Source organism: Ricinus communis, chromosome 1, assembly GCF_019578655.1.
Source record: "Ricinus communis isolate WT05 ecotype wild-type chromosome 1, ASM1957865v1, whole genome shotgun sequence".
In the NCBI taxonomy this organism is placed as follows: Eukaryota; Viridiplantae; Streptophyta; class Magnoliopsida; order Malpighiales; family Euphorbiaceae; genus Ricinus; species Ricinus communis.
Genome location: NC_063256.1, coordinates 7,052,146 through 7,069,088, shown reverse-complemented (window position 1 = coordinate 7,069,088; position 16,943 = coordinate 7,052,146). Strand labels below are relative to the sequence as shown.

The 16,943-nt window shown below is 33.5% G+C and overlaps 2 protein-coding genes across 3 annotated transcripts; both read right to left on the bottom strand.

Moving 5' to 3' along the window:
* Window positions 1-2,935: 2,935 nt before the first annotated feature.
* Window positions 2,936-4,455, bottom strand: LOC8282526 (40S ribosomal protein S18). The gene is made up of 4 exons (XM_002520673.4): window positions 4,348-4,455; window positions 4,084-4,244; window positions 3,401-3,589; window positions 2,936-3,288 (listed from the first exon to the last, which is right to left on the bottom strand). The coding sequence occupies exons 1-4, from the start codon at window positions 4,348-4,350 to the stop codon at window positions 3,183-3,185; spliced, it is 459 nt and encodes a 152-aa protein (XP_002520719.1). The 5' UTR covers window positions 4,351-4,455; the 3' UTR covers window positions 2,936-3,182.
* A 2,007-nt stretch (window positions 4,456-6,462) lies between these two features.
* On the bottom strand, window positions 6,463-16,521 carry LOC8282527. 2 transcript variants are annotated; one of them, XM_048372479.1, is made up of 10 exons: window positions 16,238-16,521; window positions 16,054-16,100; window positions 13,231-15,929; window positions 12,716-12,854; window positions 12,512-12,594; window positions 11,037-11,275; window positions 10,348-10,434; window positions 9,327-9,426; window positions 8,467-8,680; window positions 6,463-8,379 (listed from the first exon to the last, which is right to left on the bottom strand). In XM_048372479.1, exons 3-10 carry the CDS (start codon window positions 15,925-15,927, stop codon window positions 6,785-6,787), a joined length of 5,154 nt encoding a protein of 1,717 aa, XP_048228436.1. In that variant the 5' UTR covers window positions 15,928-15,929; window positions 16,054-16,100; window positions 16,238-16,521; the 3' UTR covers window positions 6,463-6,784. The 2 variants fall into 2 exon arrangements, with proteins under 2 accessions (XP_048228436.1, XP_048228435.1); XM_048372478.1 differs by having other exon boundaries at window positions 12,716-12,857; window positions 16,238-16,519.
* Window positions 16,522-16,943: the final 422 nt, after the last annotated feature.

Sequence of the window (16,943 nt, the reverse complement as noted above, 5' to 3'; positions counted from 1 at the left end):
TTTTTTGTCTATTTTCCATTATCATATCTCACCTTATCTCTCACTTCTCATCATCTCATCCTTGCATATATCCAATATAGTTTCAACTACCTTTATTTCTTTCTAATTTCATACTTTTTTATTTTCTACTACATGTATATATGTAAATTGATAGAGGTTAACTAAGCATTTCTTTTTTAATAGAATTGCTTATGAAAAATAATACGCATATATATGAAACATTTGACGGCGATATTGTTAAGTGTAGAATAAGTTATTATTTTCTTAATAATCACAATCAATTTATAATGGCATTTTTTTTTACTGTTAAGTTGCAAAATTTATTATGAGAAAGTAGTTTTGAAAATATTTTAAAAATATATATTTATTTTAAAAATTTAAAACAATTAAATATAATTATCAGAAATTAATTAATAACTAGCTGTATTGGATATATATTTCTTTTACAATTAGGATTAAATAGCAAAAAAAGGTTACTCGAGAGTAATGTAACTCGTATAAAGGATTAGTTTGTGGAGATATAAATATGTAAAATTGGTAAGTAATCAAATGAAAGAGAATAGGACAATTAAGAATGTTGTCTTGTAGATGAGCAATACGACGAGAGGCCAAGGTGGTATCATAAACTTACTGTTTTATATATCCTCTCCTTTTGATTAGAAAGAATCTCTGCATCAAGACAACTATAAATGGATTAACAAAAGTATATATATAATTTTATAACACAGACAAGAACAAGGGAATCTTGTTACTTGTAAATATTTTAATTTCTTTTATGGACAAAAGGGATTAGCCAGAAAAGATTCAGTGAAATGTGCGTAAGCATAAGATGCCACTGATGATGATTATGATGACTGGTTTCTGCATAAGTACGATTAATTAGTTCAACTTGGGTTGATGATAATAAGAAAATGTTATTAATTAGTAAATATATCATTCATAATATAGCAGTTGGATAACAAAATGATACCGTACATCTGGTTTTGTCTTCAATGACCCTTGCTTATTGGCACTGCCTCATCATACATCATTCATTTGAGGTCCTACGATAGGGTCCCCAAGCCTAATTCTCTTCTTGTTATTGCATTAATGATTTTTTCTTCATCCTAAAAAAATAAAATAATTTTATTTTGTATGTAAATTGAGATTTTTTTTGTATATTTTTTAATTGATATTATTAATTTTTTACTTATGTTTTTTTAAAAATATTTTTATTGATTTTCTATAAAAGTTGTAATATAAAATAAAATAGAATTTATATCATTAATCTGTCTAATTATAAAATTAATTTATTAGTTAATATAATATTAAAATATAAATAGTATTGATATTTTTTAGAATAATCATTATCTAATTAAAAACTAATTATTATCTACTTAAAAAATTAATTATTATTTAATTAAAAAACTAATTTATTATCTATATATTATTTTTAAGATTAGAATGGTCGTTTAATTAGAAATGTAATTAATCAATAAATTAATTACAAAATTACACATAAAATTAAATTAAATGTATAAAAAATAGTATACATATAAAATTAAAAATTCTATGCTAAAACGTCTCAAAATAAGTTTTAAAATTTAATATGTATATATATATAATTATTTTCGAATATTAATTTATTAATGTGAATCGAGAAGAAGGTGGCCGAAAAACAAGACCAGTTAGTGGATTCTGATCAATTGGTCCTTGTAGTTGCTAATGGATTATACGGAGAATCCTTGAAGCCCAACCTGTGCTAAATTTAGATATTTCCCATTTGATGCAAATGGCAATTATTGCAATAATGTCCTGGTCCGTTGGATCTCAGAATCACCAGACTCAGCCTCAGCCCAAGGGAAAACCAATGCAGAATATGCTCTGATTGATGGCAATACTTTTGAGACATAAAATACTTATTCACCCATGCCCAAGAAGGATGGGCATTCCCAAAGAAAGAAGCAAATTTATTATTCTTCTTGGAGGTGAAGCTAAAAGGATTCTTTTTTTAAACAGATTTAACAAATGCTATTGATAAGCATTACACATGATACATTCACGTTGGCTAACAGAATCACCACAGAACCTGTAACATGAGAGGGCACGTTTGCATATAGCATCAGCAGCCCAGTTAACAGAAGGAGGGACAAAAACAGGGAATGTCTTCAAATTAGAGTTGCCAATGATTGAGGGAGGTCCCCTTCCGCCATAAACAGCAGCGATGATCATCTTCGCATACCCTTCAAAGGATGCTGCTGAGGTTCGGAAATTCAAACAAAATAATGTTTTTAACATCTAATTTCTTATCCTTGTGCTATATTTTTAGGTAAAGATCTCATGCAGATTTCCAGCAGCGTCAACACGGTACCATGTCTCTGCATCGGATCTTCACTTTCTAACCCAAAATAATTACACTTACTACTCTCTCGTTTTCTAGTGAAGAAATTTCTTCCTATTTCCGCTATTATTTACTTTCTTTTTGAATATCAGTATTTTCGATAACTTAACACTATCAAAATGCAAATAATTATGTGCGTGCATACGAAGGTGCTTCTCCAAATAATTTCGGTCACTTCATTCTGCTTACAAATTGTTGTTATCACGTTATTTTCTTAAAATTCTTGTTTTCTTTCAACACTCAAATCTGTAATTATAAACAAAACCCACCAAGATGCAAGAGCACGATGAAGATTAAACATACATGTTCTGAATTGAAGGCAATTTAGATTTTCCATGTTCAGGTTTACCACAAAATTAACATTTTTCATATAAACAACAATAAACTCTTAACATGAAAATATTTGATTTCAAACGAGGACGTAACTGTAATTATGGCCGAACCTCTGGCAGAAAGTTCTCTGCTCGTAAACTTGTTAATCCATCCATTTCAGGAAAAAAATCACCAACGTTTCACATGTCACTAGGAACACTGAGCATCACATCCCAATACGCATTCAGAAAACTTTGGATATGCATTTGATCTCTAAGATCAAAAATCAAAATGTCTTTTCAAAAAACTATTAGGAGAAAATATTGAGTGCATCCAACTGAGTAAATGCAATAAGTAAACTCCACATTACAAAAAGGCAACTGCACTGACATCAAAATTCTAAGACATGCTAAGTTCTTTCGAAATAGAAAACTTTAAGATCGCTCAAAAGATCAAGAAATCCAGGAAACACCCAAAAAGTAGAACCAGTTTATCGCTTCTTGGAGACACCAACAGTCTTTCCCCTGCGGCCAGTGGTCTTGGTGTGTTGACCACGCACCCTAAGACCCCAGTAGTGACGAAGACCACGGTGGTTTCTGTAACGAGAAAAATTTAACCAGTTAAAAACAGAATCATACATAAATGTAAACCAAAAGTTCGTAAATCAAGATTACAGCAAGAACATGTCTAGTAAAAAATTGAACAGACCTGATCTTCTTCAACCGCTCAAGGTCATCTCTCAGCTTCATATCCAAGGCATTGGATACAACTTGAGAGTACTTGCCATCCTTGTAGTCCTTTTGCCTGTTAAGGAACCAATCTGGAATCTTGAATTGGCGGGGATTAGCAACAATCACCATAAGTTTGTCAAGCTCTTCAGCTGAGAGCTCACCGGCTCTGCAAACAATCCAGAAACTCAAATTAGAAAAAACTAAAACAAAAGCAATCAAGTATGTAGTCCAATTGAATTACATTAAAGCAGAAACAATACAATAAAGCAAAAGACATACGAGCTAAAACCACAAAACTTCGACATAAATAAACATCCCTAGGCTCATGAAGCCTTATCTAAATCTCTTTGTTCAAAAGACAACCTAGTTACAGATCAACCATTAAAAAATAAATACAATAGAAGCATTAACGAGTGTCCATTTTAAAACAAACTTTTCTCTCAAAAGGTCACCATGGCATAGATGAGCTACAAGCTATGTTACTTCTACAACGCATGCAATAATTAAAATAAGGCTCAGCCGAATCGTACACAAAACATAAATTGATCTCACTCAAAGCGACTTGCTTTCAAATTCATTACTATGCAGAAACAAATCAAAGAAGAGAAAATTATCATCATTATTATAGTCATATAAAATAAAGAAGAGAGAAAGAGAGACCTCTTGTTCATGTCGACATCAGCTTTCTTGCAGACAATGTTTGCGAAACGGCGACCAATACCTTTGATTGAGGTTAGGGCAAACATAATCTTTTGTTTCCCATCGACGTTCGTGTTCAAAACACGAAGAATGTGTTGAAAATCTTCATTTGCTACCAACGACTATATTTAAACAAGAAAAAGAAAAACAACAGCAACAAAACATTACAATCATATATCACAATAATGTTGATGAAGATACAGAGAAAGGGTTTCTATTACTGACCATGGCTAGGGTTTCGAATATGGAGAAGCTCGCTTCTCTATGCGGCGGCTAAGTCCAGAGATAGTGAAAGAAGTCCCAAAAACCCTAGATGTGGTGTGATGATGCATTAGTGCTTCTTATATAGCTTCTCGCAAAATGTTATTATTATTGCCACGTCATTCTTTTTCTTAATTATTTTTTCTATTATCACGAACATTTTTCTATATTATGGCTTAATTACCTACAACTCTTAAACAGAAAATATAAACTCAGGCCTGCCCTAATAATATCTTTAAATCAAAATTAATATATATTTTATTACCCACGCTATGTTTAGAATTTAATCGTTTAGCCGCCTAACGTGGTTAATTATAAATAATAAAATATATTAAATTTATACATAAAATTTAATTTACAATATCTTAAAAATAAAAGTAAGTTAAATATTTTAAATGTAAGAATTTAGAAATATTTATTTACTAATCTTTGTTATTATGTAAATTAATACTATGATTATAACTAATAATATTATTTTTATATTAAAAAGTATTATATGATTAGAAAACTAACTAATTAGTTAATAAAATTATCTAATATATTATATTTTAAAATTAAAATTATTATCTCATTAAAAAATTAATCTGTTAGTTTTTTTGAAACAAACTAATTTGTCAATATTGGATTGGCCAAATTATATATTTGGATTTTATTTATTTTAAAATATTCAATATAATTTAATTGATAATTTAATTTATTTTTTTAATATTTAAACACTTTTTAATATGTGAATTCATTCAATATTTTCATATATATTGCTTATAAGTGTAGAAAATAAATTTTAGTGTCTGGTAGGTTAAATTAAAAAATAAAGATGTTTCACATATTATGAAATAGAATTCAAATATTTTTTAAAATTAAATTAAAAAATAAAGTGTTCAATTGACTATATGACTAAAATTCAGATGTTTAAATATATATTTTGTCTATTATAAATGTAATTAAAAAATATTTTTAAAATTTTAAATCATAATTTAATTATGAATATAATTTATTAATTAATAAATTAATAGAAAATTAATAAAATTACATATAAATTTAAATTTTATTTATAAAAAATAAATACATGTATTAAAATAAAAATCTTATATACCAAAACATAAAAGCATGTGTAAAATAATTTTTATGTTTCATAATTTAATATAATATGTATATATATATATATATATATATATATATATATTGATATTTAAATTTACTATATATAATAAAAACATAATGCTAGATTAATTAATCTTTATTTATATTATTATAGTTTTTAACATAAACTAAACAACTAATATAAATATATATTTTAAATATTTTATATCGGTACCAGTTTATATGTCGATAAAAAATATCATAACTAAATTATGTAAAAGATAGACCTTATAATATATATATATATATATATATATATATATATATATATATTAGAGTAATATTATAATATACCCACAAAAACAAAATTTTGTAGTTAAAATCATAAGAATATTATAAGAGTTGAAATTACTTTTTAGTAAAATATATTAAAGAAAGATTGCATCAGGGACAAGAAAAATCAATAAATTGCTGATCATATGTGCCACAAATTGAAAATCTACCTCACTTATAAGTTATTAATTTGAATATTAAAAATTAATATAAATATGTTAGAATTTATAAAATATCAAAAAATAAAAATTATGCTTAATTCCTTGAAAATATAAAATATGCATGAATATATATATATATAATTATTTATTTATTTATTATCAAAATCGAGCAAGATAGAATAAAATAAAAATGAAAAATAATATTAAAATATAAAAATATATTGTAAAAATAATTGATTTAGTTGAAAGAAATGTAAAAGAATTTAATAAATTGGTGTAAGAAAAGAAGAATAGAGTTAGTAAAGAAATACAAATTGTTTTAAGATTACATTTTGTATTCTTTTATCTAATAATATTAAACCGAGAAACAGTAGCAAAAAATGTAAACGTATTATTGAAACTTTTTGGGCAATATGGCCCAAGTAATGCCAGCTATTTTCTCTATTGATAAAAGAGAAATTGAGCAACTACTGGAAACATTAAAATTGTCATATACCCAAAAGAATGGTAAAGAAATGGCTATATGCATGATTCTGAAATAAATAATTCCATTTACAATAAGCATAGAGGGGAGTCCAAAATGCACAACCCTCCATCGCATCATGATAATGCTAAACTAGAAGACTATTCACTGAAGCTAATCTTTAAAACTATACATCCAAAAAGGGTTAATGAAATCAGATCATAAAAATCCCTAAGCTCCAGATGCGCAATTACAAAAATCACATCATCAATGGAAGCTGGCACTGGCGATCACCGCCAGAAAGTCAGAAGCTGTCGTCAAAAATAAACACCTGATTTCCACTGCAAAAAGAATCCAGTTGAAATCAATTAGCCTGGTTTGATAAAATCACCACCTCAGGAGCACCACATGAATTACCCCCACCGGAGGCACAATGAAGAATAACACTAGGTGCAGAGCTTGAACTACACGTTGATTCAGAATTTCTTTGGATCACATCAATCTCAAAATCAGAACCAGGGGGCTTTAATAATTCGGTGTTAACATGCGTCCTATCAGAATCTAAACCTCCATGCAATAAAATGGTGCCCTTTTGAGCTGTGTTAGATGCGTCTTTCAGGTCATGCTCACCACCAACACCAATTCCAACCTCTAAGGATATGCAATGTGCATCATTTCCCATTGAACTCATATTTTGTTCAATGGGTAATGCAGCAAAACAACCATCCAATGAATCTTGAACGTTTTCAGGAGCTTCAGGCAATGTTGACTGAAATACATTGTTGGAAATATTAGTAGTTTCAGACACACTGTCAGCAACATATGAATATGAAACCTTTGCCCCATGCTCACAAACTAATTCCTGAGAATGAAAACTAATGATTTCTGTAGTATTATGCACAAGAGGATCAAGATCCCGTTCATTCTCCGAAATCGGACTCAAGTGATCATAGCATTTTTTCTGAATCACATCCTGGATTGTGATGTCAGTTGTCTCATTTGTGCCATCTGGATGCTGCAAAGCAGATCCAGCTGTAGCTGGTTTACCAATTATATTACTGGCATGTGGTACACCTGTCTCACCAGAAGCTTTCAAGTCAAGTTCATTTGAGCATCTCTTATCAGAACCATTCAGCATCTCATATCCAGGTTGAGCTCGAGCATCACACAAAGAGTCAGGGGGATTCACCATTCTGTTCCTTACACCCAAATGATTGGAAATCACGCCTGATCTATCATCAGGTATTTTGTCAATAGCACCCTGGGTTGTACTATCAGACGTATAATTTGGGCAGCCATCAACAACTGAACCAGACTCATCTGCGAGATCAGCATTTTGATCTGTAACTTTTCTTCCGTGATCAGAAACTAATTCCTGGGAATGAGAACTAATGATTTCTGCAGTATTATGCACAAGAGAATCGGGAGTATGTTCAACATTCTTGGAAATCAGAGTCGAATAATCATTGCATTTTTTATCAAGCACATTCTGATTTGTGATGTCAGTTGTCTCATCCGAGCAACCATCAGGATGCGGCAAACCAGATCCAGCTGCAGCAGGTTGACTAACTATGTTACTGGCACAGGGTACACCTGCCTGACTAGAAGCTTCCAAATTAACTTCATTTGAGCATCTCTTGTCAGAATTATTCAGCATCTCATCTCCAGTTTGGTCACGAGCATCACACAAAGAATCATGGGGATTCAGGATTCCCTTTGATTGATCAACAGGTATTTTATCACTAGCATTCTGGGCTGTAATGTCAGATATATCATTTAAGCAGCCATCAAGAACTGAACTAGATTCAACTGCAGCATGTTCATTCATTATGTTGCCTGAATGAGTTACATCACTCTCACTAGAACCTTTCAAATCACATCCTGCCGAACAGTTTTCATTAAAGAATTTTGTCATCTCTTCCTTGGTATGAAATTCTTCACGCTTGGTGGAATTCAATCCTACAAGAATATCAATGGAGTGAAATCAACTAGAAGATATTTCACCACAAATATCACTCGCGGTGGTCTGATAAAAATAGCTAATACCTTCTATGGGATGCATATTTTCTTCAGTAAACGGATGCTTCAACAATGGTTTCTGTAACATATCAACACCGGGGAACACCATCATATTCATATTTCTCATTATTTGCTTGTCAGATCCTTCAAGGTGCTTGAAACCAAACACAGAAGTCCATGTTCCTGTCAGCTCAGAGATAGCTGGTATGACCAATTTCCCGACATTTAAAGAGCATAGACCCTGATAACAGATTCAGAAAAGAGACAAAGATAGTTAAGGAATTTGACATAAGCAGTAAGTACGAAAAGGATGTGTTTTACTGAAGCAATTGAAATTCAAGAATGGCAACAGAAAACAATGTGGCACTAATTCATTCAGAAGCAAAGCCAAACATTCATTCAGATCGACATGGAAGAATAAAAAATTTTGACATTAGGTTCCAGCAAGAATCAGAGTTAGGAATACCCTCCCAATCCACAAAATATTCTTTTGGGTGAACCGATACAATAAATTAAGGAAACATTAAAAACCATTGAAAGGAAGCAAATCAGATAAAGACGAAATAATGTAAGCTTATATGAACTCATTTCAGCACGTATTTTGTAATTGCTTCATCACAAAATAAGAATTGGCCATTCAATGGATAAGTGGTGGAAGTTAACATTCTAATCCTAAAAATGCACTCCTATTTACAGCCCGAACATAAACTGCTTGAGTGTAATTCAAACAAATAAGACCAATAGAGAGATGGAGAATGCATCAATAGTCTCTCTGAACTGGGGGATGGTAAAACAATAATAAAATCCTAATGATTTCCTACTGGAAAATTGTACAATGAAGTGCAGAAAGAACCAAGAACAACAAAGCCATTAAGTACCAAACTTACCATTTCAATTGCACTCAGAAGTCGGCGGCACATTCCTTGACGCCTATACATGTAGCGGGTTCCAATGAATGGCATCTCTGCTAAATGATTCCCATGTATTCTATTTGACCAGTTATTAAATATTATAGTTAGAGTTTACATTCTCACAACATATCACATAAACATGCATAGATAGGAATGTGGAAGGCTATTCTGTAATTAAGTAGGCTACAAAAGAAAATGAAAGGAGAGAGACGGGGGGGGGGGGGGGGGGGGGTGGTGTAAGGTTGGGGTTGGATAATGACATGCACATTCAACAAATATGGAAAAGCACAAGGAGAATTAAACAGCTACAGCCACAAACACGATGACAGAAGTAATCAAAATAGAAGCTGCAAGCCAAGATGCCAAGATGCAAATGAGTCCCTCCACACTCAAATAAGTCATAGAGACAGAAAACTGCAATAACTGAACTAAATTTAGACGCGCCAAAATGGAATATGATCTGATATATGTGACCACGTCATAGAACCTAAAGGGAAAAGGGAGCGGATTACGGGGAGGTAAATTTAAGTTATGCAACTTCAAAAATAGAAATAGGAATAGAAATAGTGAGATCAATAACCGAAAGGCAAATCCTTGTAATGATATCCTGAAGCTATTGAATGTTGTATGGAATCAAGTACTTTCTGATTAAGAAACTAAACTAAAGGGTTTACCATTAACAAAAGTTGATCACCTTACTTTTCTGAGAAATGATGTTATTACTGAGAAAACTGGAAATATACCAAGCATTTAAAATTAAACCCCATTGTAGTACAAATAAAATCTCCTCATACTGTAGTACATATAAAATCTCCTCATATGGCCTACAAGAAATCTCTCACATATGGTAAACACAGAGATTGTTCTTTCTAGGATTGATGCCGTTACCATTTTCATTCTTTCCTAATGCAATATCCAAAAGCTTTTGTATGCATGCAGACATGAATTTACCATTGATAGGTTGCTATGAAATGACACAGGCATGGAGTAAAAGTACCTAATAGATGCAGCAGCTATCATTTCATCACCCCTCTCTAGAACCGCATTGAAGAAACCACTATAATTCAACCGGTTAAAGTTAGACCTGCAAAGAAATTAACAAATCATTAATGAACAAATGGTTGTATACATGCTCAACCATCACCAACTAATATTTAGGACTGAGTGTTTAACCAATATATCAAGGAAAAAGAAAAGAAAAGACAACTCGAATGAAACAAAATGGTGCAGCCTTCAGTCACATTTTAAGGCCCGCAGTGAATTAAGCTAGCTGTAAATCAATTAAATACTAATTATGCAAAAGCAGCAAATTCAATGTCCACCCAAAAACATAGAACAGCATGAAATGCTACTTTGTGGCCACATGTGACAAATAGATGGTTGTTCTTTACCAGTGTTGATTAATGGCATCCTGCATGAGTACAAGAAGCATAACATAACAACAAAAGGGAAAGAAAAAGTCAGCTTTATAAAAGGGTTGCATGAATGATAAGCACAGTTAAAAAATTCCCCAGTGTGTTGTGTAATTTTCTTCAAGATTATAATTCATGAAAGTTAAGAATGAACAGTGCCCAAAATGTCAAAGATTGAATAACAGAATATCTACTATCCCATAAAATACCAGTGGCAGAGGCACATAAGGTTGTTAAGAGTTCCCTCGTGCGCATAATCTCCAAGCATACTTACCCAAAACTATAGACAATATTACGGATCAGATTGACCCCACTTTTATGGTCAACCATGGGCACAAAGCACTCGTCCATTATTTGCAAAGCAACAGCCACCTTTGAATTGCAATCTACTTTCCGAGACATTCCACTGACAGAAATATCTGAGCTGACATCAAATCGGCGAACAAACGTCCATGAAAATCCCGCTTCTAGTTCTTGTTTAACCCCAAAAAGCATCTGCAGTCTCTCATACAACTGACAAAATGAAGAAAACTGAGACAAATTTCCAGCATGCAGAAACACAGAATTCAAAACATTCAGCGAAGTATATGAATTACTGCTGCCAATAATACATAGGAATTTTAACTTAAACGCAGACATAGTTCTGAGAGGCTTTTTGGCAGATTGTTTTGCCACCCTAGCATGATGATGCCAGAAAGCAGCTAATCCAGTGCAAAGAAATGAACCAACAAAGCACAAGTATTGATTGCATATTTGATTTCATAGCTATACTTCCATTTTTATTGTACCTAGACCAGACTATCGAATGGATCAGCACTAAGTTGCGGATGTGGAAAATACAATTCAAACCTTGAGTTCAGACTTATAAGTACGAAAATTAACAAATATAATTTATATATTAAAAGATCATGTAGGTGTTGCTCCCCAACAGGAATTTGACTAGGAAGAGTGAGATAGCAAGACATACTATTTTATTTGTGTATTTATTTCTTAATATATAGATATACTGGGTGGAGAAGGTGGGTGGGGAGGGTGATGCTGTTCCAAGGTAAAATATTCAAACGTAAAATTAGGAATTGATATAAAGCACAGAAATTTGGAACTGCAGCTTAAAACTAATTTTACTTCTTATGGAGACATAAAATACAATCATTTGGTCCTCGGATTTACATCCTAGAGTAACAATAACTAAGACTCTCTGATGCGCAAGGTCTTTATCATCAAATCATCAGTATATGGATTCTAGAGAGTATTACTAATTTCAATCCTATTAATAGAACCCATCAACAAAATCAACCAGTAACCGAGTGGCTCTGTATATGCTGCAACTATTGCAGCTATGAAAATTAGATGACTGAAAATACTACTAAAATAGAAAAGCAGAAACATAGTATAGATTTTTCAGCTATTGAACTATCCTTCTTAATACCATTTACATAAACCATATCCACTATAATAACATTTAACAGTTATCTAACTATAAAAATACACTCAGCAATTTACTAATTTAATTACTTTAAAGAATTATGACAAACAATTTGTCTCAGCAATACAAATTTGTATATCAAAACTAACGTTGTAATATTAAAAACTACTAAAACTAGCATGCTCTTATTAATATTCTTTTATAATGATGCTCACATATCGCAAACAGGTTCATTTACTTTTGTTCACAATTAAATTTGCATTATAGAACCCAGTCAACATTATTTTGCCAGGTTTCAACATGTTGATTATAGCTCATAATACCTCTTGGCAATTATTTCCGCAGAAGGATGGACTACCAGGATCAGCATTTATGATGTCCTTCTCCTGAAAACAGGAATGGTGATCTAAAGCAGAAGAATATTGTTAATACATATCAATTTAATAGCAATTATCTGTAAAAATGCTAGAATATAGAAAAGTAGCATACAACAGAGTATGGAAACTTTATGAGGATAGAGTCAATACATTTGTCCTCGCACAAATGGCATGTAACTAGCGCATGGGAGACAGCAGCCATGTTACCATCTCTCTGACAAGTATTTCCACCAACCATCCCACAGAATTTGCACAAACAATACATGCAGTGCCAGAGCCCTGAAGGGAACTTCTGTCATAAGAATATAAAGAAAAGATTATTAAGTTAGAGATACATAAACCTCTTTACAGAAGTATCAGCATATGAGTCATGAGACGATCCCAAACTTGAGCAAATAACTAAAACCCCCTTTGAGGAGGCAGATGGAGTGAATGCTATCACTGAAACTGAATGATGCATGTGTGGTTCCTGGAGAGCCTAGACCATAGCAAATCCAGGTGATGGCCAATTTGGCCTGGTTATGTGGAGACATAGAGACTTTAGAGTTATCTGGGGTTTGTTGTGGTGGAGGTGGCACTCTTTCTTTTTTTATCTCTCTCTTCTATACACAAAAATAATGTGGGGAAAATCACAACACTAATAGGGAGATGTGGAAAATGCATACTCTTATCTCTAGGCAGCTTTGGTGGAATGTTGATGGACAACTATCGCAACAAATCAGGTCCCCACCATCTCCACAAATCCCACATGTATCATCATTTGGATCTTCACCATCAATATCAATAAAATGGAACCCTTTATGCGCAGAATCATCTTCTTTATACCATGAATCTAGCTGGCATTGCAAGAGCGATGATCCAGTCTCTAAATATATATTTTCAAATGGCTGGCAGGACTTGCCACCAGCATGAGCCTCAAATTCTGCACTTGTAAAAGTTTTATTACAGCAGTCGCACTGAATGCCATCTGTTGTAATGCTACCCTTTGTAATAAAGCGTGCCTTTCTGCGTTTCAAATACTGCACCTTCCCATCTAGTGGCACAGTGCCCAGATCAATCATCCATGCAAGCACAGTCCGCTTTCCATTATACAGCACATAGCCATCTTTGTCAGACTCTATGCCATCCTGAGACTTGCGAGCTATTAGTGAACATCGCTTTCTACCATGTGTCTCGAGTCGCTTATGACCCCTGACAGAGACTGTACTTCCCTCTCCTAATGTAGCAGCTAAATCATCCTGTTGACAATGCCTATTTTTCAGTTTTTTTCTCCCCTTCAACATCTTATGGCTGACACCAGCCCAAGCACCCAATTTTCTCTTCTGCAGTTTCCACTTTTTCTTATTAACAGCTCCAGCTGTTTTATCACCCTTCTCCCCCTTGTTCCATTTCTTTTTCTTCTTATTTTTGTCAGACCGTTCCTTAATCATTACTTTAGTTAGTATGCTAAGTTCCTCTTCTGGTATTGGAGTAAATTGGAAACTGGAATTATGCATCTTTGAACCACCATTGCCATCTTCATAATGCTTCTTAAGCACCCGATATGCCAAGGTCACCGACCAGTGAGTTCTTCCTTCAGGATTCACATACACTGCGTCCATGTATTGTCTACCGTTCCTAGGCCTATGTTGAATTTCCCAGCCAGCACCCAGTAGCATATCCACAATTTTGTCTCTCACTGCCTGCCTTTCTGACCTACTGTGTGTTATTTCCCCTGCCTTCTGTTTAGTGTTACCTACATTCTCTTCACTGTTGTCTTTGATCTTCTTACCTGGAAATAATTTCGTGTTATTTTCTTTGACAAGAAGTCTCTTTCCTGATAATGAACTATTCCTCCTTATATTGTGATTCACATCATGTATATTATCTTTCGAAGGTCTTCCCATTTTCTTTTTCCTAAGTGCACCCACCTTTTTAGCCTTATTCAACTTGAAGGGTCTCTCAAGATTGTGCTTTAAGTTTTCCCTCACTTCATTGTCAAGTTGATCACTCTTTTCATCAGCAACCCTATCACATGCTTCCTCTTCCGGATCAGCCCTTTTTTTCTCAGATAGATCACTCTTCTTAGCCCTGGAAGGTCTCCCACGTCTAGGCTTTAAAAAATTGATCGCTTCATTATTTGGTGCACGGCTTTGCTGACCAATAGACAGATCAATAACTTCCTTTTCTACCCCACCCCATTTTTTCTCAGACCCATCACTCTGCTGAGCCTTGGGAGGCCTCCCGCGCTTACGCTTTATTTTTTTGCTCACTTTGTTATTGAACTGATGACTCTCTTGACCAGCAGATTGATCAATCTCTCCCTTTTCAACATCATCACACTTTTGCTGAAACACATCACTCTCCTGAGACTTAGGAGGCCTCCCACGCTTACACTTTTTTTCATTGCTTGATTTATTATGTAAACCAGCATATTGATCAACCTCTCCCTTTTCAACATCACCCCACTTTTGCTGAAACTCATTACTCTCCTGAGATTTGGGAGGCCTCCCACGCTTACGTTTTATTTCATTGCTCAGTTTTTTATTTAAGTGATGGCTCTCATGACCAGCAGATTGATCAATCTCTCCCTTTTCAACATCACCCCACGTTCCCTGAAACTCATCACTCTCCTGAGACTTGCGAGGTCTTCCACGCTTACGCTTTATTCTGTTGCTCAGTTTATTTTTTAAGTGATAGCTCCCTCGACCAGCAGATTGATCAATCTCTCCCTTTTGAATATCAGCCAATTTCTTCTCATACTCATCACTTTCCTGAAACTTGGGAGGCTGCCCACGTTTGTGCTCTAACTTTGTATTCACCATATCATCTGATTGACAACTGTAATGTAAATTATCAGTCTTTTCCTTTTCCTCCTTAATCCTCTCCTCCTCAGACCCAGTTTTCCCTATGGTCCTTTCTGCAATAAAACCACCATTAATTTGTCCCTTTTCATTATGTACATTACCCTCACATTTTGCTGCAGACATTGACCGCAATACCCTCCGTACAACCTGCGGTCTACCATCCACCATATCATCCTCCCTCGACTTCAGCTTTTTGACACAATGATCATCTTCGCTCTCTCCCTCACCAACAATTATACTTCTTTTCTTCTTGTTACTACTACACTCTGCAATCTTATCCTCACCAATATCACTACCTATACCACACTCCTCATGTTTTAACCCAACTGCCTTTTCTTTTGAAGTAGAAGCCACTTTCTCTTCTTCAATCCCAGAACCAATCAAGTTTGGAGCTTTCTCATCAGACAAATAGCAACCCTTCTCTTTGGTACTGTTAACTTCCAATGTAGCTGGCGAAGCCTCACCTTTCTCGGCTTCCACCAATAATTTGCCACTGGATCGCAAGCCCTCTCTCATATCTAGCAAAATACAAACAAGATACCCAATTTTAAAAAGAAACTTGGCATTTTTGGTTTCAATACAGCAATCACTAAAAATCAAAAGGAAACGAATTTAATAGTAATAAACCTCCAGTGATCTTACTTGTTTTGAGTGTTGGAGCTGGATCTAAATAGCGTTTAAATCGAACCCTAGACAGCCAAACACAAAAACGATAAACACAAAATCAAGAAACGAATTTAAAAGTATGCTGTACGAAGAGAGCCTATCAAAATCGGAAAATAAAAAATAAAGAAAGGAAAAGAGGGGAAATAATAATAATAATTACCAATGCAGCAAGAGAAGTGAATTTTATGATCCAACGACGTCGTTCGAGTACACCCAGGGCATCAACGGTACGGCCATGAGCTGTCTCGGGAGTTGAACCGGAGTCTCGGGTAGCCAAAGGGTTTAGAGGAAGCAAAAGCCAAGACAGAAAGGGGGGATTGGGGAATTTTTAAGGTTTTTGGAGGGTATATACAATTTCTATTACGTCTTTATCAGTAGCTAGGTTGTTGTATCTCAGTAAGAGCAATCGTATGGGTAACATTGTCATTTCGTATTGACTATGATTTTCAATTTCCCTCCATTTGTAAACAACCCTCCAAAATTAATCAACTGTGTCTTTCTACTTCTATCTCTTATCAAATTTTTAAATTTTGTAAGATAGTTTGCATTTGGGCTTTTACTTGCCAAACTAATTTTTAAGCTTATCATTTCTCAACTACTTCCAAATCCACCTCTAGGCCGGGCTTCCTTCGTGAATTCTTTATATTTTCGAATTCATTTATTTCTGGCTAAACATATATTTCTTCTCCCAATTTGTATAGATCAATTAATCTAATATAATAAATATTTTAAATTTATATTTTTATATTTAAATATTTTTAAATTTAAATTTAATTTAGCATACATTTAAATCTTATCTTTTTTATAATTATTAGTACAATATACTTAGACACATTAAATAAAAATATATGTTAAAAGTATTAAAA

Excerpts from the sequence above, each read along its gene's own strand:
- LOC8282526 (XM_002520673.4), bottom strand. Across the intron at positions 3,590-4,083 it reads GATGTCGACATGAACAAGAG|AGCCGGTGAGCTCTCAGCTG; the intron begins GTCTCTCTTTCT and ends GATTGTTTGCAG. Across the intron at positions 3,289-3,400 it reads GAGCGGTTGAAGAAGATCAG|AAACCACCGTGGTCTTCGTC; the intron begins GTCTGTTCAATT and ends TTCTCGTTACAG.
- LOC8282527 (XM_048372478.1), bottom strand. The coding sequence starts at position 15,927 with ATGAGAGAGGGCTTGCGATCCAGTGGCAAATTATTGGTGGAAGCCGAG. Across the intron at positions 12,858-13,230 it reads AAAGCTGCCTAGAGATAAGA|AAGTTCCCTTCAGGGCTCTG; the intron begins GTATGCATTTTC and ends TTCTTATGACAG. Across the intron at positions 9,427-10,347 it reads ATAGCTGCTGCATCTATTAG|AATACATGGGAATCATTTAG; the intron begins GTACTTTTACTC and ends CTGGTCAAATAG.